General features: G+C 38.5%; 1 protein-coding gene across 1 annotated transcript in view; it reads left to right on the top strand.

Moving 5' to 3' along the window:
- The first annotated feature begins 18055 nt into the window (after positions 1 to 18055).
- NEK7 (NIMA related kinase 7) overlaps positions 18056 to 18342 on the top strand; it is a 68103-nt gene continuing 67816 nt past the window's right edge. Inside the window, 1 exon segment of the mRNA XM_041479526.1 lies at positions 18056 to 18283. Coding sequence (XP_041335460.1) covers positions 18072 to 18283 — 212 coding nt within the window. The 5' untranslated portion in view covers positions 18056 to 18071.

Genomic DNA, 18342 nt, shown 5'->3' with positions numbered 1-18342 from the left:
TTTTGCAGAATTGTAGAAACCCTCAACTGTTGATAAATTTTATCAGGCGTAACACAGAATTTTTCAGTATTAGGCCCCATCCTTCATTAAACTTCTCCTTCATTGTAATGTCTACAATAAATAGGCCAGTTTTGGGGCTGCTCTTATAGTGATATCTTATACTACCTTGTGTATCAAAATCTGTATTTTTTCTCCCAAGCATCTCTGTGCACCTCTCTTAAAACTTTTTTGAATGAACCATGAGGATCATTTCTGTTCTGTACAGACCCTGGCACAGTTGGCCACAGCAAGTCCTTGCAGTTGCTATGGTAACATAACAACTATTGAAGACTGCTGCAGTCTAAAGATCATGATTTAGAAAAAACATGGCATAAAACCATAGCATACGATTAGTTCCTTTCTTACAGAGCAGTCTTCTGGTTTTTTTGCTTCTGGTAGCCACCATGAATCATGAATTCGTCTTTGGATTTCAAATAGGATGGTACAGGTTAGTACTGAGTGCATGAATTGAGAGTAAATTAAAGAAGAATAAGGAAGCAGCTTTCCTGGAAGCACATACCATGGTACTGAACTGTTGAAATTGATAGCTGAGTGAAGTGGAGCAATAGGTTGTTAAAGGAATCTTGGATTTCTTAATTCTCATGTTAAGTAAAGGGGGAAAAGAGACTTGCATGGAAGAAACCAGAATCAGGGTGAAGAAAAGATTTGTATAAACAAATGTGCATTTTTTTCTTTGCTTTTATCATGCATGGGAATTCTTCCCCTCTGCCACCCCTGCAGATCATTTGCTCATTCCACACTTCATTGTGGCCCACTCAGGAAGTCATCTCAGATGTTTGCTAATGAATTTCAGATGCTATTGCCGCCATCACAATTTCTACCCTTGTATAGTTAAACCAGTAAGAATATTTTCGTTGTCAAACTCAGAAAAGAGACCATATATTCCTGTGTGCTCTGGTGCTGGGAAGGAGATACTGCATAGAAAAGACTTGAAAATGAATATAATGAGGAATATGCAGAGGAAAATATGGTGCATATTTACATTGCAACTCCAACAACAAAGCAAAATTGAAAACAAAACAGAAAGCATGTTTGCAATATGTCACCCTAAAGGATACCTTTGAGTTGAAATATTAAAAGCATTCTCAGTAACAGCAGACTACGCCAGTTTAAAACAAAAACCAAATTTGTCATACCTCAACAGCTCAGTGTAGAAAATTCAAAGCAATTCCAAACTATTCAAATGTTGTCCAAACTTGTGATCTGCTTTTCTTTCTTCTTTTTTCCTAACCTTTCTCGTCCCTCTTCCAAATGCCTCACATTGTCTGGCTTCCAATAAGTGCTATTGGTCTGTCTGATGTGTGCCTAGTCAGAGGATAAGGGAAAAATGTTATAACTATTTTTCATGTACTTTTTTATGATTAAAGAATTGCTTTCCTCTCTACGGTAACTGGGATTTAAGCAAATATATGGATAAAGAAACACACCCTCCTACCTATGAAAGATTCCATTGCTTTGCTTTAAAATTTTGATTTAACAGATCCTTTATAGCTGTAATTTGTTTGCACCTAGAAACTGAAGTAGGGCCCTCACCATGCTAAAAGGTTAATGCTTGCATAGAATTAAAACTTGGAATGCCCAGAGCTTGGAGTTTTACTGCTGACTGCAGCACATCAAGGATTTCACCTGTGAAAAAAACATTCCCTGCCAAAAAAACCTCACCCTCATAATGAGCAGGCCAGATTCAGGAGGGGAGGAGAGGAGGCAAAGTGCTTGGTGGCTGTGAGGCAGATGAGGCACAGAGCACAGAGCAGGTCCTTCTGTCGCCTGTCGCAGCGCAGTGCCCTGGGCACGCTGCCTCCACACGTCACCAACTGCTCATCTTTCCAGTGCCCTTGCAGAGACTGGCTCCATGAGCCTGCATCCAGCCCTTTGCTGATTCCAGTGCTGACCCAGCTTGCTGAAATCCTCTTGAGTCTCTCTGTGCTATGTTCCACCCACCTCTTTCCTTTCTGCTGGGAATCCATAAGGAGCTGCCTCTGTTTTGGAAAATGATTCCTGGAAGGAAGGATCTGGTGCCAGGATGGTATAAAGCTCCCTTCCCAAAGACCAGAACAGGACAAGAGAATGATGACTGCTCACTAAAGTCGTCGTGAAGAGTGTGGACAGTGCTGTTGATCACAAAGACTTGTGGGGATGTGGGGGAAAGGACTAACCTTTACTGCAGGGGACTCTCCTGGGCAGGGAGATCCATCACAAACTTCCACTGGACAATCCATTCAGGCTTCCTAAAGCAAGAGAAATGCCATAGAAGAGAAACATACAGCATGTAATAAAAAGGTGGATCTTAAGTACTTCCAAGCTTATTTTTACCACACTGAAACCTATGACAGCTACTGCAAGAAACTGCTTCTGGAATTTATATCCTTTTCATTACAGAATTTTAAGAATCATTGTTTTGGCAGCCAACAAATATATTGTGGAGGATTTTCTCCTTGGAGTTATTTTCCTGTTAAAACTGCAAATACAAGACAACGCAAATGAAAGTGTGGAAAACTGAAAGTGGGGAAAAACTAAGGTGTCACTGTGCTAGCTTCGTTCTGGGCTTAGACTACATTTTAGCCTCTTCAATCACTTCGGAAATACCCAGTTCTGATATGTAGTGACTGGTATGGATGGGCTCTTACACCAAGTTTTTCAGGTAGCCTGGAGTGCTGACAGGTATGCAAGACTGGATTTCACAGGCACTAAAAATCAAACTTCCTTAAAGTTTTAAGAGGTTTTTTAGTTAAACAGACTAAATGATAGTTTTGAGGAAGGTAAACTTGGGCCACAGATTTCAGTATATTTTTTTCCTTGACAGTTTGAAACTCAGGAACCAGTAGTAGAAAAGTGTTCCTCTTCATGTGTTCCTCTTTCAATCGTCCTCAGTTTCTATCTTATTGAGAATTTCTTTTCAATAATTTATATAACTACTTCTAATTTTAGAAATGTTTGAGAAATATACTTGTGATGTACTCTAGTCACTCATACTTCTCATTCCCAATATCCAGGAGAAGGAGTTTGGCAACCTGCTTACAACCTACTTGCAGCCTTTTTTCCAGTGGCAGCTTGAGGTCAGATGCATGGGATATTTCTTTTTGGGAAGGTTAATTGTTGAAGTCCAAATAAAAAAATGTGTTTAGATCTATTTCTGTGATATAAATGCAATATTTTAAATAACAAAATCCTAAATATCTTCCTATTTAGGAATCCTAATTAATTTCCTTTATTCTTGAGTGATCCACACATGGATTATTCCATTATAGGTAGACTGGAAAACCATTTGGAGACAAGTTCTAAGAAAGCATAAGTATGCAATTTTCCTAAAATTTAACTTGAGTTTAGTGTCTGATATGCAAAATGAGAAGTGGAAGCACAGACTAAAGGGAGGGGAATTTAGTCTTGCTCAGATTCAGTAGGAAGATATGACTTGTGTACCACCTGCACAAATCCTCAGAAAGTGATAAACTAAAATGCCAGGTACAATTACACTTTACATAAACTTTGATGCAAGATTTAATTACCATATTTTGTGCATGCTCATGTAGTGTCATGGAAATCTGTAGGCCATTTTATCTGTTGGCATGATCTAGATGAATAATATAAACAAGTAACTTTATTTTCTTCTTTAAAGCCTTAGTGGTAGTGTTACAATTTGTTTCATATTTCTTAAGTCTTCTGCATGCCTGGGGAAAAAAAAATACTCTTTGATTTAACAATGACATATTAGAAACCAAAGCATGTGAAACATACTGGTGTTTTGCAAAAATAATTCTCCTGAAAGTTACTCCATGCTTATGCTGTTGTCAGCGCTAGGAAATTATACTTTCTTCTTTGTCTATGCAATTTCTACACTGAGGTTTTATTTTCTTTCTTCTCTGCATTTTGCACTAATTTTCATATATCTGTCATTGGAGCATTAAAAAATCATAAAAAAGCTTGGTGTTATAAAAGTCCTGACAGCACATTTTCAGCTTGTTTTATTTTTTTCTTGTTCAATTCACAATCAGTGTTTGGCAACATCAAAGACTGTATAAGAAGGTTCTTTTTTTTTATCTAGACTTTTTATTTAGCACGTTTTTAACAACTACTTGATAGCAGCCTCCTTTCCCCCTCCTTCTCCCACTGCAACCCCCCAAAATATGTCAAGTTTCTTCTAAGACGAGAATAGGAAATGATTGGGTTGTTGTCTGCAAGGTTTCTCCCAACCATACAAACTCTAGGTTAGGAAAGCACCTCCCAAGCTTGTGCTTTGGGCACTACAGCTCAAAATTATGTTCATGTAGTGACTAAACATCACATTAAAATAATTAGGCTTTTTTCCTGATTGTTCTTTGGGGGGCTGTTGCAGACCATCATGTCTCTAATTCAGCAAAGAGGCCACATGGTTAACTCCACTCTGGCTGAGCAAGAGGACACATCTGACACATGTAGTAGGTGCAATGTTTCTGGAAACATCAGTGCATAGATCAGCGTCTGTTCTAGAAAGTAAGTGAGAAGCTTATTGAGAGGAAAAATATAATTTGCATCAAGTATCTCATTTAATAAAGCTATAAAGAAATTAAGAATCTGAACTCCTTTACAGTCTTACCTAATCTTGGGCAACACCAAACCATTAATCAGGTGGGTAAAAATAGGAACCTTGCTCCTGCCTCTCTGCTATTTCATGTGGATTACAGTGCAGGAACGTCTCCTTTGTGGCTGATCAATCACTGTCCTTGTCAGGACAATGTGCAGGAAGGAAAAGCATCCCTGTAAGTCCTGTGCTGATGTGTGCAGCCTTTTACTCTTTGCAGTGGCAGAACACAGAGGACTTGCCTGGCTGAGAGAAGAACCTAGCAGAGCCCTGCAAGTGTTAGCAGGGCTCAGTCAACACCTGGACAAGATGGTTTTCAGGATGCTATTCACTAGCCCCATAAGTCTTTCTAATTTGATGTTATTTGATGTGAATTGTGTGTAAGTAATGTTAATTATGCAATAGGTTTTGAAGAATATGTTTTGATTGTACAGTGGAAATGTCAGTCCCATTAACAATCATTATTACCTGTCAGAAGGCAGAGCAGCTTTGAATGAATGCTAATTTTTTATTCTTGTATCTCTGCAGATGCATACCAATGTTTCCTATGTGTTTTGTTTATTTGTATCCTGATCATTACACCAACCTTTCTCTCCAAGTTTTCTCTCTTTGGGCTGAGTCTGGAAAAGAGAGAAGGAGGCTCGAACTTCAGGTCTCCTGTGAGTCAGCTTGTATTGAATGTTTTTGAAACAAAGGTTGCAGTTCTCAGAAAGTGGTTCATCTGCTGAAGTGTTTCCAAACCTTGCTCCAGTGGTCTCTGGAATTTATTAAGTCTGTGGCAATGGTTCAGGAGCATTGGAGTGGGATTTTGGGAGCAGCATTCCGAAAGGAAGGAACTTATCCTGTTTCACTTTGTTTCAGTAATAGCAAATCTGTATGAAAAGGAAACGTACAAGAGCATTAGAGGGAACAAACAATATTTCTGCATCCCACGCTTGTTCAAAACCATGTTATATTATTAAAGGCTCTTTACACAGTCCTTTACACTGGCAATTAGGATCTACTTAGGATGATCAGATTTTAAGCCCAAAATCGTGTCTTCCTTTCATTCTAGTCTTGCAGAAGACCTAGAAGCTGAACATCAGGATGGTTCCTGCACCTTTTTCATGTTGCTATTGAATTACCTACTGAGCGTAAGTTTAGCAAAAAGTATTACTGGGAGACTGGGCACTTTCTGTGCAACTTTTTTTCTTGAACTTATGACTTGTTCTCACTTGTGGGAAATACTGACAATAGGAAAGTCTTTTTCTGTGAAAATTAATGTACCCTGTTTGATTCCTCTGGGTTTCTGTTCTTTGATGTTTGCTTAATTAAGGATTGATCCATAGATGTAAACTCATATTTTAGTACTTTAATAGGCTACAATAATTACATTTGTCAGTCTAACTTTTTTTTGAATATATTATTGGCAACCTTTATGAAATCAGATGGACTAAGCAGTTAACAACAGCATGCTTTGAACATGAGTGAACAGCAGGGGATAGTCAGTGTACCTGTATAGATTTTATTCACCAGCTTGTGTGTAATTGAAATGACTATTTTATTAGGAAAAGGTGAAAAGTGAGCGACAACAGGAGCAGGAAAATCATTGTTGGCTTGCTCTGACTTTCTGTAAATTGGATAGTCTGGAACAAAGTTTTCATTCATAGATATTTTCTTGTATTTTTTTAGGGAGAGCAGTCCATGAAGCCTCCAAATTCAATTTCAGCCATCATGTCATGCCAGAAAAAGCAGTAGTTTGTGGAGTACCTGGAACAAAACTATTATTCTATTTTTCTCTTACAATGGAAACCCTACCAGATTTCCATTTTTCCTTGCATAGGGTAGAATTAAAAGAATAAACCAGAGATGGGGGAGATTGATTAGGTAAAACAAACAAAAGCACTAGGAATGGGTCTTGAGTGTGTTGGATCATTGATGGGATGAAGTTTATAGACCAATAAATAGTACATTTCTAAATATTTAATATTTAGTAATAATATATATGCTCCTATTTTTGTATGCATATTTTAAAATAAGTATTTGACTTCTATTAGGTTTGTATGTGTAGGCTTACCTGCAGATGTAGGAGCATTATGCTACATTAAATCTGCTGTAAGTAAATAACAGGAACACCCTAACTGACAGGTTCAGTTTGCAGGTAGTAAAATAGTTATTAATCATTAAATGCTGCTGTACCCCATTTTCAAGGTTGTGAATTGACTGTGTGTATGGATTATGTGTCCTTGAAGTATCTCCTAAGAAGCTTTGAGCAAACCAAGAGTATGTTTTAGTACACTGGGTGTAAGATGCTTGTAGGAGAGTGATTAACACTGTTCCTTAGTGAGACCACACAAAAAAGGTGTGGTATATACTCCCATATATAGCCTTGAGAATCTCTAAAGCTTAGGGCAGATGAGGAGATTATAGAAAGCTTTCAATATTTCAGATGAGAGCTGTAGAACAACAATTTTTAAAATAATCTAAAAGACTAGACTTCTAAACATTAAAGCACTGCCTCATTAAGCAGAGGCTATGTTTTTCAAAATTACAATTCAATTGCATAAGCTTCAGATCTAAAAATGACTGATGGAAGATGTCTGCTGAACATCAAGTTATCAGTTTTTTTTTTCTACTACTATAATATTACTTATAGGGGGTAATTGCAGAAGAATAAATAATTAGAACAGAAAGTATGATGTTAGGTGGAAATTAAGTTTTTAAAGGAGAATTCAGGTCACAGAGAGATAAATGAAAATTTCCCGCAGTTTTAATGAACCAAGATTTCACTTTTGAAATGTAAGGTCTTGTTTTCCGTATTCCTTGGCCTGAAACAACACTTTTAATCTTTTTACTTCTGATTTGTTAATTTCCATTGTACATATAATACTTTATATATACACCCAGAGATGCATATGTATAATGAACCTGAGACATGTAATGTTCTGGAAGGTACATAAATCATGTGCCCAAATTAAAATATGTGAATATTGTAGTCCTCTATAAATCAGCTCCTTGATGCTAGGTATGATATTCCATACTCACACACTAGAGATCTCTATGGACAAGATCAGGTATGCAAGGTCAATATTGCTCTCTTTAAAGTAAATCTAGATTTATAACAGCAGTGAGTCTGTAGCAAAGCTCCAGAACTCTGCTGTCATTTTGAGAATGCAGTGCTTTTCTCATGTTCATTCAAGAATGTATATATGTCTGCAAGAAAGGTCAAAAAAAGTCTTTCTGCTGAAGCTGTCACTCTTATCAAAAAGTTGTGCACAAACTGAGCAGTTTGCCTGTTGATGCTTTGTCTGATAAAAACTGTTGTGAACACATCTTGAAAAATAACATAAAATAATACCCTTACATTGGCCTTTTGATTAACTATTAATAATAAGACTGCACTGTTTTAGAGTCCAACAGGAGTTTCTCAGTGGATGACATGGCAGGGTGATTGCCAGCTGTTAAAGCATCCTTCACCAAAAGCATGGTGAAGGGAATGACAGAAATATTTTGAAGTTTAACAGTATATGCACTACGGAGAAAAAAAAGCTTAAAACGTAGGCAGAGAAGGAAGATATGCAAGTTATAAAGGAATATATGCAAATTATAAGGCAGACATTGATCTTAAACACATATAATTTTAGGGTTTTTTTTGTCTTTTTTTTTTTAATGTGGCAAATCAAAACCTGTTGAATGGAGGAACTCTGTTCCCTTAATGCTACATCTTTGAATAAGATCTGGCTTCACGTTAATCTGAATGACTGAGAAAAGGCAACATTTTTGCTGGAGCTACTCAATGGGCTTGGTACAGTGGGGTTAATTTATTTATTTCCATTTCACAAAATAAAAGGAGTTCTGACAATTCCATAAATGAATAGGGAAGCTTCTGGCTTGTCTGTGTGTCTCAGTGGCTGTACAGGATTGTCCTTCATACTCTGCTTTACAATGGCAGTCAAACAAGCAGCCACAAGCCATCAGATAAAAAATGTGTTTCTTTTTTGGCTTAGAAAAGGAGTTAAGTAATTTCCCCATGCTGTAAGAACTATGACACTGAAAGAAAGGTGAATTCCATGCACAAAGACTGGTGGTAATACAGACCTTTGCAAGAAGTTATGTAAGCTAGAGCACTGCAGCACTAAAGTTTGTATCAGATTAATTGCAAATGAATAATTTGAATTATTTCCTTGTCTTCTCTAGAGTGCTTGAATATTCCCAAATAAATAATGAGCTTTGAAATATATTCATCTCCCCAAGAGAGATAAGTTTCTGTAAACTTGACTTAAAGAAGTACTGCTGCAGGCAATGAAATCTATACAAGCAAACAAAGCCCAGGAGATAGGTTGCCTTCTGGCAGACTATTAGAAAACATTTCTTTAGCAACCTGCTACATTCTTCAAAATAATAACCACTATTATTTTTAAATGGAAATCTTTTCTGTTTGAAATAATACTTCAAAAAGCCTCAGGATCAGAGCACACCAGAGTAAATCTTATCACTAGTGCTGCTGAACGTGCCTGCAATAGGGCTCGTAGAACATAACCAGCCATTTGAGCTTGAACATGTGGCTTAGTGGTTTTGTTTGTTTGTTTGTTTGTTTGGGAATTTTTGGGAAGGAAGGTGGGGTTGTATGTGGATATATTCTATAAACTCTGACCAATCTGGGCTCTGAACATCTGGGAGACTGCAGAGCTTTTCTCTGCTTCAGACCAGAGCCATTCAATGGCTCTTCTTTATTAAAGGCCCTGCAAAATGGATTTGGAGGCAAATTCTCCAAACTCTGTGGAAAACAAACGAGCATTTATTGCAGCACTCTCCTACAATGTTAACTTGAAAAGACAACTGAATGCAACTTTTCATCTAGAATTCCATTACCATGGTACAATACCCACCTCTGAGAAGAGCTCTAAATATGTTATACGAAAACTCCTGTTTTATCATTGGAACTAATTCCACCATACAATGGAGAAAAAGTCTGGACATCAGAAGAGGTCAGGCTGTGGTGAAGCAAGAGGTGTTACGCATGCTGTCCTGCTAGCTCAAAGTCCACTGACAACTTGCAGTGGTCTTCCAACTGGCAATTTAAAAATTTGTGTTATCCTAATAAACCATCTAAATCGTTGAACTCGATATCTGATCTCTAAAAATATATTTTTCTCCACCCACAAACCCCATTATGCACTTGCCACTAAACAGCTGCTACTTCCAGCATTTAACAGAGTACAGAGTGAGGAATGTGCCTCTGACATGTACCATAGAAGATCTACAGGCAAAATTCATGCAAAATCAAAAAATAGAGGATGGCATAAAATCTAACAGTACCTAGTTACAATCACATTAAGAAATTATTTGGCAGACTGTTAACTTCAGCTATTAAAACAATTATTCAACATGAGAGAAACCTGTAACAATTACATTTAACATTGGTTTGTCAGAACTTTCTCGTTTATTAAGTTCAGTGACAATGCCTTTAAGAATAATATGATAGAGGAGTATTGTACCATGAAATATAGCAAGAGACAGCTTGACTTTAACCAGCCATTTCTGTTTCCTTTAGACAAGGAAACTGCACTATGCTTGTTACTAATTGATTTTAAAAGACTTCCACTTTCATTTTGTACTCTTGGGATAGGGAGTGCAGTAACTTCAGGACTGAGTTCAAGACATCTCCTTTTGTAAACCTATTTTTAAATGAGTTATGTGGGGAAACCTTCAGAAATCCAATAAAGATTTTGATGTGAAGTCATGAAATCTTTTTTTGGGGGGAAGTTTCTGCTTTAGCACCAACACAATGACACTGCTGGATTATGGGGATTTAAGAACTTGTCCTGCACATTAAATAGCCCTATAAAGTAAAAGCAGAAGAATGTGCTGCAATTATAAATAACATCTTTGACATGACAGAAGTGCTATGTGTTTATTTTTGACACAGCAAGAATGCAAATGAATTTCTGCTAGCAACTGGTATTCTAAAGTATTAAGTTTTCTTCCTAGATGAAGTTTTCCCACTATGTCTCATTATTTCAGTCAGCATTTTTGCTTTTATGCCTTTTTCTTTTTTTTGAGGAGATATTCTACCAAAAATAAATAATTAAACCACAGATGAACTGTCAAAAGGGAACATTCATATTTTAACGCAACATTAACATTTTGGTAATTAACATGGCAGTTAATGCTTTTAGCAGATGTAACAACATTAGACTTGTAAATTTCAATTAAAGTTAATAGTTCACGATAGCTGTAGGGATCAGGCATCCTCTCTGGATACTGAAAACACGTCTAATGTGATTAGAAATACTAATTGAAGAAAAAAGGACTGCTATAGTAATGACTGTACTTCTTTATCCTACTAAATTATTACAAACCTGCAGGAACTTTTAAAAATATATTTGTAGGAAGAAGCTTAAAGAGTCAAATGCTCCCCTTGAAGAAATTAAAAGGGGTCAAAAGAACATTGTAGACATTTCCTGTGTGTTAGAAGAGGGAAAATCATTAATTGAAAACCATTGCTCCTTCCTTATCCTCCTGAGATCATATTCCCAAGAAATACTATAAAGTTATTTGGTTACATTTCCCAGCCCTTTTGGATTTAATTAGGAACTAATGTGTTAGTTTTAATTCCCTCAGAGGCTTTGAATTCCAATAGCAGGCAGAGAAACAGGACTGGCACTGGGAACTGTGACTCAAGTGGACATCTCTCGGTTTTAGCGCAAGTTAAGAGATTGGTAGTGAGTCCTTTTCATGGCCTGCTGAAACATGAAACATTTTAATAAGCACAAGGAAAGGATTAGTTTTACTAAGGGTAATTACAAGCTGCTAGCCACCTATAAAATGCACCCCCATTTTATTGTAAAATGCCAATGATACTTATTTCACTTGTTCTGTGCATTTTTCTTGTCTCAAGCTGGCTCTGAAATCAGTACCTCATTCTAGCAAAATGGCCACTGAAAATCGTGTTCTTTCTAAGGTTTCAGCTAAAAAAGGCTAGACACTGAAATTAAGTTTGCTTTTTTGACTGACAATAGTTATTTTTAGGATAAATGCAGTTATTCCCCACTCATGCCGTTTGCTCCATTTCTGTCAACACCCCTCCAACATCACCATAAATTATTATTCATTTGCATTGCAGCACAGGCAGAGGCTCCATTCTACCAGGCAAAGTGCAAAGACATGGTGAGAGACAACTCTTGTTTGGAAGAATTGCACTCTAACCAGTTGTGACACAGGCTGAGAGAAAGGATGCTAGCAGAACAAATGCTGCTTTATCTTCATTTTGTTTCTATCTGGAAAGTTGGAACAAGAGATTAGGAAATTTGGTCAAGCTTATATGGAAAGAATGAATAAAATAATTTGAATTTAATTTATCAAGTAACAACAGAATTGAGAACATATTGGTCAAAGTCATGTTAGACTCTGGGCAAAGTGCCTATATGCCATGTATGTACCTTTTTGTCTCATGTCAGGACTAAATATGAACTCTAAATGGTGTTTAATTAATCATGAGCCTCAGGCTGCCTTTTTCCAAAGGTGTACATTTTACTGAGCCCAGGTAAGACCCAAACTGAGTATTTAGAATAGCTGCCAGGTGTATACCTGGAATGAGACAGTGGATAACACAATACATTTGAATATGCATCTCCATGAGGTCTGTGGCTTCATTGACTTGTGTGCTAAATAGACACAAATGCATTTATCTTACCTATCACTTTCCACTAAAAATCCCAATATATTTAACAAACTTCTGAATTTTACCTGTGTTACTATGTAAGGTAAGGTGCTTCTGTGGACACCCCAGAGTTTCAACACTGTGGGTACAATGGCGTGGATGTCTGATCTACCCAGGAATTTAGTCAGGTGGGAGAGGAAAATTAAAGGTATGGTTAAGGTTTTAGTAGTTTTTTAAACACCACATCCTCCTTTCCTAGGCACCACTGAAGCCAATGGGATTCTGCATATGGATCCATATACACAGATATTTACTTTAGTTAGCTTAAAATGTAATAGCTGTGAATTTTCAGTCATAATACGGCATTTTTGTTCTGCAGTATTATAGTAATAAAGTCACCAGCATAACACAATTGCTAGCAGCTATAAATTACTGAAGGAAAGTATGAACTTGACTAAATTTTCTTTTTTATTTGTTAAAATACTCAGATCCAACAGCTAAGGCCCAGGTCTTCAGCTGTGTAAATCAGCATGACTCCACTGAAGTCAGAGCACCTACACCATCTTACACTGTGTAAGAACTTCAGTGACACCAGATATAGCGTTTACAGTTTTTATTGGCAAGTACATGTTTATAGACTTGAAGGCAGTTTCTAATCCTGTGTCATATTGTAAACACTGCCACCTTGGACAAACAGACAGAACAATTATTTGGAAGCTCAAAGTCTTACCCACTTCTGTAGGAATTTCTTTTAGATGAATATGCTTCTGTGAAAGAACTTCATGCATGAAGGACCATAACCAGACAGAAGTTAGATAGCTTTTACATTAGCAAAACGTACTAATACTCAGATTCTGGCATTCAGAGCAGGATAATCATCTTAAGAGGTGAACAATTGAAAAATATATAAAGAATAAAATATTTATAAATATATAAGTCACATAGTTATTGCACATTCTTACTGGAACTGTTATATTTGTAATGTTTAAAAGGGTTTGAACCTTTAATAAATGTAAAGGATGACTTAGCAAAAAAAAAAAAATCTTGAGAAGCACAGTTTGGGGTTTATGATAAATATATGTTAAACAGAAGAACCGAGGTAAGACATAATACAGATGAATATGTCTGCTGCTGGTTCTTGAACAGTCACTGCCATCATGTGTGAATGGCAGAACTATCCCTAAACTGCATTTGAACTCACTCCCTGGGCACTCTCTTACTGACATTGCTGAAATGGGGACAAGCAGTGCTGCCCTCAAAGAATATGGAGAATGCCAGGACATGCTGAGGGAAGATGTGAATGGACTGGGGTATGAAAAACCTGAAACCTGCTCAACAGGCTGCAGTGGAGTGGGAGTCCGGATGGACAGATCAGCTGGTGCTCAATTAACCTGCACCAAAATGTAGTTTTCTTTATTACCAGTAAGCTAGGTTAGGCTAACTGTGCTCACTACAGGAAATATACAAATATTTTCTTCCTTCAGTTAAACAATAACACATGTATAATGATAATACATCAGAGTAGCAGTGTGCTAGAGCAAAGAAAAATTTTGAAAAAAAGAACTGTATTTAACTGTGATTATGTATATAGAACCAAATTTTAGGAAAAGGTATTGCACACTACTCAATATTGCTCAGTACTGATCCTTTCTTTGTATTGCAATGCAGCTTAATTTCTTTAAGCAATTTTAGTGAAGATTTGTTGAGAAGTTTTACTGAAATACAGGAATCTTCTATCATCCAAGCTCCCTGTTTCCACATACCTTTCCAAAAACTCTCACAGGTTTCTGTGGTATAAAGGGGGTCCCTGTAGGAACCTCTCATAATATCCATATAAGCAAACAGTTTTTCTGTCCTGCAGGCTTCCTGCTTCTGTGTTTGGAAGAGGTTTTACAATAAAGTTTTATACCATTACTAACATTTTCCTTCAAATGCTTTTGGTCTGCCTTTTACAGTTTTATATGTAGCCTGCCAGAGGTTTTACTATTTTCTGTTTTTCTCATCTGAACACCCTTTTTTTTAAGGAGCTCCTTTTCCTTTTCAATAATATCCTTTATTCTCATGTAGAGCTCTGCTAGTCTTTTGGAGACCCTCTAACTGGCTTTGACAGATGATTGATAGACACTTACTCAGAAACTGTAATACAGATAATTTTCTCCTAACTTATTTTTAACAAACTTCCTTGATTTTATGTAGTCCTCTTTTCAACATTGTTGCTATGGTAAGTTTATTTGGCCTTTTCACTTCTAAAGGTTTTTGAATTTGAATATATTATGATCAAAATTCTAAAACAGTTCTTTGATACAGAAATTCAGAAGGTCTGGTACCCTGCTTGATACAAATCAGTTCTCCAAGCTCCCCTGGATTGCTCCATTTAATGATTTATGTTGTCTAAAAGCTTAAGTTCTGCATAAAGCCCTATCATAATATTTATCCAGTGCAAATATAATGGAGATCTCTTTACTCCTGCCTTCACAGCCTTTCTCATTTCCACATCCATGTCACAGGCAGCTATCCTAGCCTTTTTACTGTTAGTAACAAAGAACCAGGAGAGAGGGGAGACTTTTCAGGCTTCAAGGACTTAGAGCAGAGCAGTTGCTCCTTTTGATTAATTTCCTGTACTTTATTGATTTGAAGAACCTGAAGAATTGTTAACCAGTGAGCTGTTATGTTATGCTCCTATCTGTGTGATCTCAAAGACATCTATCCCCATCCTCCACTGGCCTAGTGAGTGCTTCTGCCTGAAAGTTTTAAAGTTTTCAAATCTATATTTTTCCCGAGTCTTCACTTTATTCTGTTAATGAACATCTCAAGAGTCTCCAGCTGTACAGAGCCCTGGATAACAGTGGCAGCAAGTTAGAAACCATCCGGGGAGTTGGGCTAAATGTTTGAATTCCTGGTTGATTTTTATGTTGTTACCTAGCCCTCTCTAGGTGCTTTCAAGTCTAGCAGCTTAGTCCTGACAAAGGACACTGTTTTCAGAGACAATCCAAGTGTCACGTTGCCATTCCAAATAATACCCATTTGTCATCACTAGATATTTTTTATATTCTTGAACGCTGACTATATTTATAGGTTATGTATATTCACACACTTCAGTGATCAGAAAAAGACTGGTGCAGCTTTCTTAAATCACTTCTGAAATGTAAATAGATTAATAATAGCATGGCTTAACATCCACTGTCAAAGAGTGAATGAAGCTTAGCATCCACTGACAAATAGTGAGGTCCTTGTTCCTTCTGCCTCTGGCCTGTTCAACTCCAGGTGTAAAGCATTTGCTGTCAACACCTTCAGAAGTTGGTAAGACTTAGGGAACAAGACATGTTCTCCCTCACAGATCCCTAATTCCAGCATGTCTTTGTCCATTTTCTCTAATCCTTTGCTAACTAGTTAGGCAGTGTCCCCTCTGGCCTCTGAGAGAAGCTTTAGCCAGAGATAAGCCTGCTCCTTAACAATCCCTGAGGCTGCTGGATCTTCTGGAGCCTCTTCTGCCTTTCTGATTCTATTTTATATAAGGTCTCCATTACAGGGAATATTAGACAAATTTATTTAACTGTAAATGTGCATTGAAAAGCAAAGAAAAACATCCTTCTATAAATAAACATTTGTACAACCCAGGTCTGAAGAGCATCTTCTGTGGAAGATGTGTCACTTTGCAAATTTAAAATTAATGGGGGCAGTGTAGTTACATTTATATGAAAGCATATTTGCCTGGTTGTGGTGATGAACTAATTAATTAAAGCAGACTCTTCATTTTTAGCATCTCTGAGTCCCAAGCATCAAGAATGAAATAGAAACAACCATCTTCTAAGAAAGATCAGGTTGGAATACAGGAAAGAGAAGATGCTTCATCAACTGGTAATGTCAAGCTAAAGTAGCCATTGGATTCAGGTGTATAAAGAGAGAAGTCAAAATATTATACAACTGTACAGTGAAATTACAGCATGGAGAAAATCAAAGAAAATGAATGAAAGAGCAGTGAGTATAAAAACAGGATGAAAGAAAAAAAAATTCAAATACAATCAGATTAAACAAAGGAAGACTGAAAAACCTACCGTAAAAAAAGGCAAGTAAGCCCTGGGTATTCTCTTTTTATGCATGAATATAGAGAAACCTTCAAATGCTACCTAAGTCTAGGTTGTGAATTGCTCATATTCCATCTAATAGAGGCCAGAAACTAGCAATAGCTGGGTATTATAGTGCTATTGCCTTTACCCGTGGGAAAATGAGATCTAATAAGACTCAGTATTTTATGGTCAGCTATACACCAAATAACAATCTCTCCTTTTTCCATCAGAGGTTTTGCAAATAGGTGACTGCCCTCACACAGCCCCAATTCTGGTTGAGGCTGAAGAGATTTTTGGAGATGGAAGTCAGTGGAATTGCTGATAGTAATTCTTTAAAGTAACTTCTTAACACTGTATCGCAGACCTATCAAGTTTTCACTTTATGGTATGTGGGGAGCCCTAATGTAGTGCACTTTCTACAAAAAACCAATCCAGTGAATTCTTGTTCAAGAAACTGCATTTACAACATAAAGAAATACAAAATGCACATCAAAGGGGAAGGCAGTAGGATATGTGTGATTCCACAGCCTGGGTGGTCACTTTATCACTGTATTTGGCCAGTGGCATAGCCCCAGTACTAATACAAAGGAAATGTGCAGAAAGATTAAGAAAATCAGAGAAATGAGAGCCAGCAAAAACAATTTCCTTTCAAATTTCATTAGACTTTGTATCACTGGTGACATTGCAGATGTCTCAAAGCTGAAAAGTTTGCCTCAAAAACAGACATAATTTTGTACACAGGGAAGTGAATAGACTTTTTCCAGACACACGGGCCCATTTCCTACTTCTTTTTCAAGGCTTAAATCAAGTATTACCTGTTACAAAGGACAAACTGCAGCAAACCCTCCAACTCTTAGGAGAACTTAAGTTTTGCTCTGGAAAAATCAAGTACATCTGATTCATGGTAATCCTCAATTGCTGTTTTCTCTTTTTAAAATTACTGGAGTGCCTTTTACAGAGAGCATCTACACCTGAGGAAAAAAGTTATTTGATCACAGTAATCCATAACCTTACTGGGGAAACTGGTCAGCTTCTGTACTTTTCCCCCATCATTGGTTCTTAAGGCTTCTGTGTAGGTAATTATCTTTCCCTGCACTGAAGGAACCTGAAAACCAGTAGTATTTTGGAATTCAGTACTTTTTAGCTACTTAAACCCAGTGCTCTTGCAGAGTAGAATCTGGTGGAATAGGACTTACTAAGAGTCTGTTCTTTTTTGTGCCCGTCACTTTTATTTCTCCCAGTACAGCAAAAAGGAGTTTGTGTCACTTCCAGCTGATGTACTCAGTTAACATCGAATGTATCGCAGATTGACTACCACAAATCAAGTGCAAAATGAGCAAGTGTGGCATGCTGCGTTTTCAAATCTGGCAGGGCCCAAGCCTCAGAGCAGTGCTGCTCAGAGCAGAAAGGCCAGTCCCGGCTCTAGAGGCGGGAGCCGGTGTTCCTCCCGCTCCCGGCCGCTCCTGCTCCGGGAGAGCTTCCCGTGCCCGCTGCGTAACCGCAGTGCCCGGGCCCCGCTGTGCTCCACGGCACGAGCACGCTGGCATGAGCGTCCTCGTCTCACCGCACGTACAACCCCGGTCCTTTCCAGAGGAGCTGCGAGCTCGCCGCGCACAGCCGGACCCGGACCCGGACCCGGCCCCCCGGGACGGACCGTGGCCAGCCCAGCGGACACCGCGCCGCCGGCCGGCTGGGGGAGCGGAGCGAGGCGGGGCCCGGGGACCGCCCCGCCCCATCCTCGGGGATGCCGGGATGTTTACAGGCCTGGCAGGAGCGGCGGGGGGCGGAGAGCAGGTTGGGGCTGCTGCCGGTGCCTGCGCCGCCCGCCAGGAGCCCCGCTAGGCGCCCGGTGCCAGCGCCGGCGCGGCCCCGGGCTCGAGGCGCCGGAGAAGCCGGGGAGGAGCGGCGGCCGGTGCCGGTCTCCCGCGCCAGGAGCAGGCACAGCCAGGCTGCTCGGTGAGTGGGGCGGCGGCGGGGCCGCGGACGGCGGTGGGGCCGGGGGGTCCGGGGGTCAA

The sequence above is a fragment of the Pyrgilauda ruficollis genome, unplaced genomic scaffold, assembly GCF_017590135.1.
Source record: "Pyrgilauda ruficollis isolate IOZ18807 unplaced genomic scaffold, ASM1759013v1 scaffold49, whole genome shotgun sequence".
NCBI lineage: Eukaryota > Metazoa > Chordata > Aves > Passeriformes > Passeridae > Pyrgilauda > Pyrgilauda ruficollis.
Note: the sequence above shows the minus strand (reverse complement) of the source record. Positions and strands in the feature narration are given on the sequence as shown.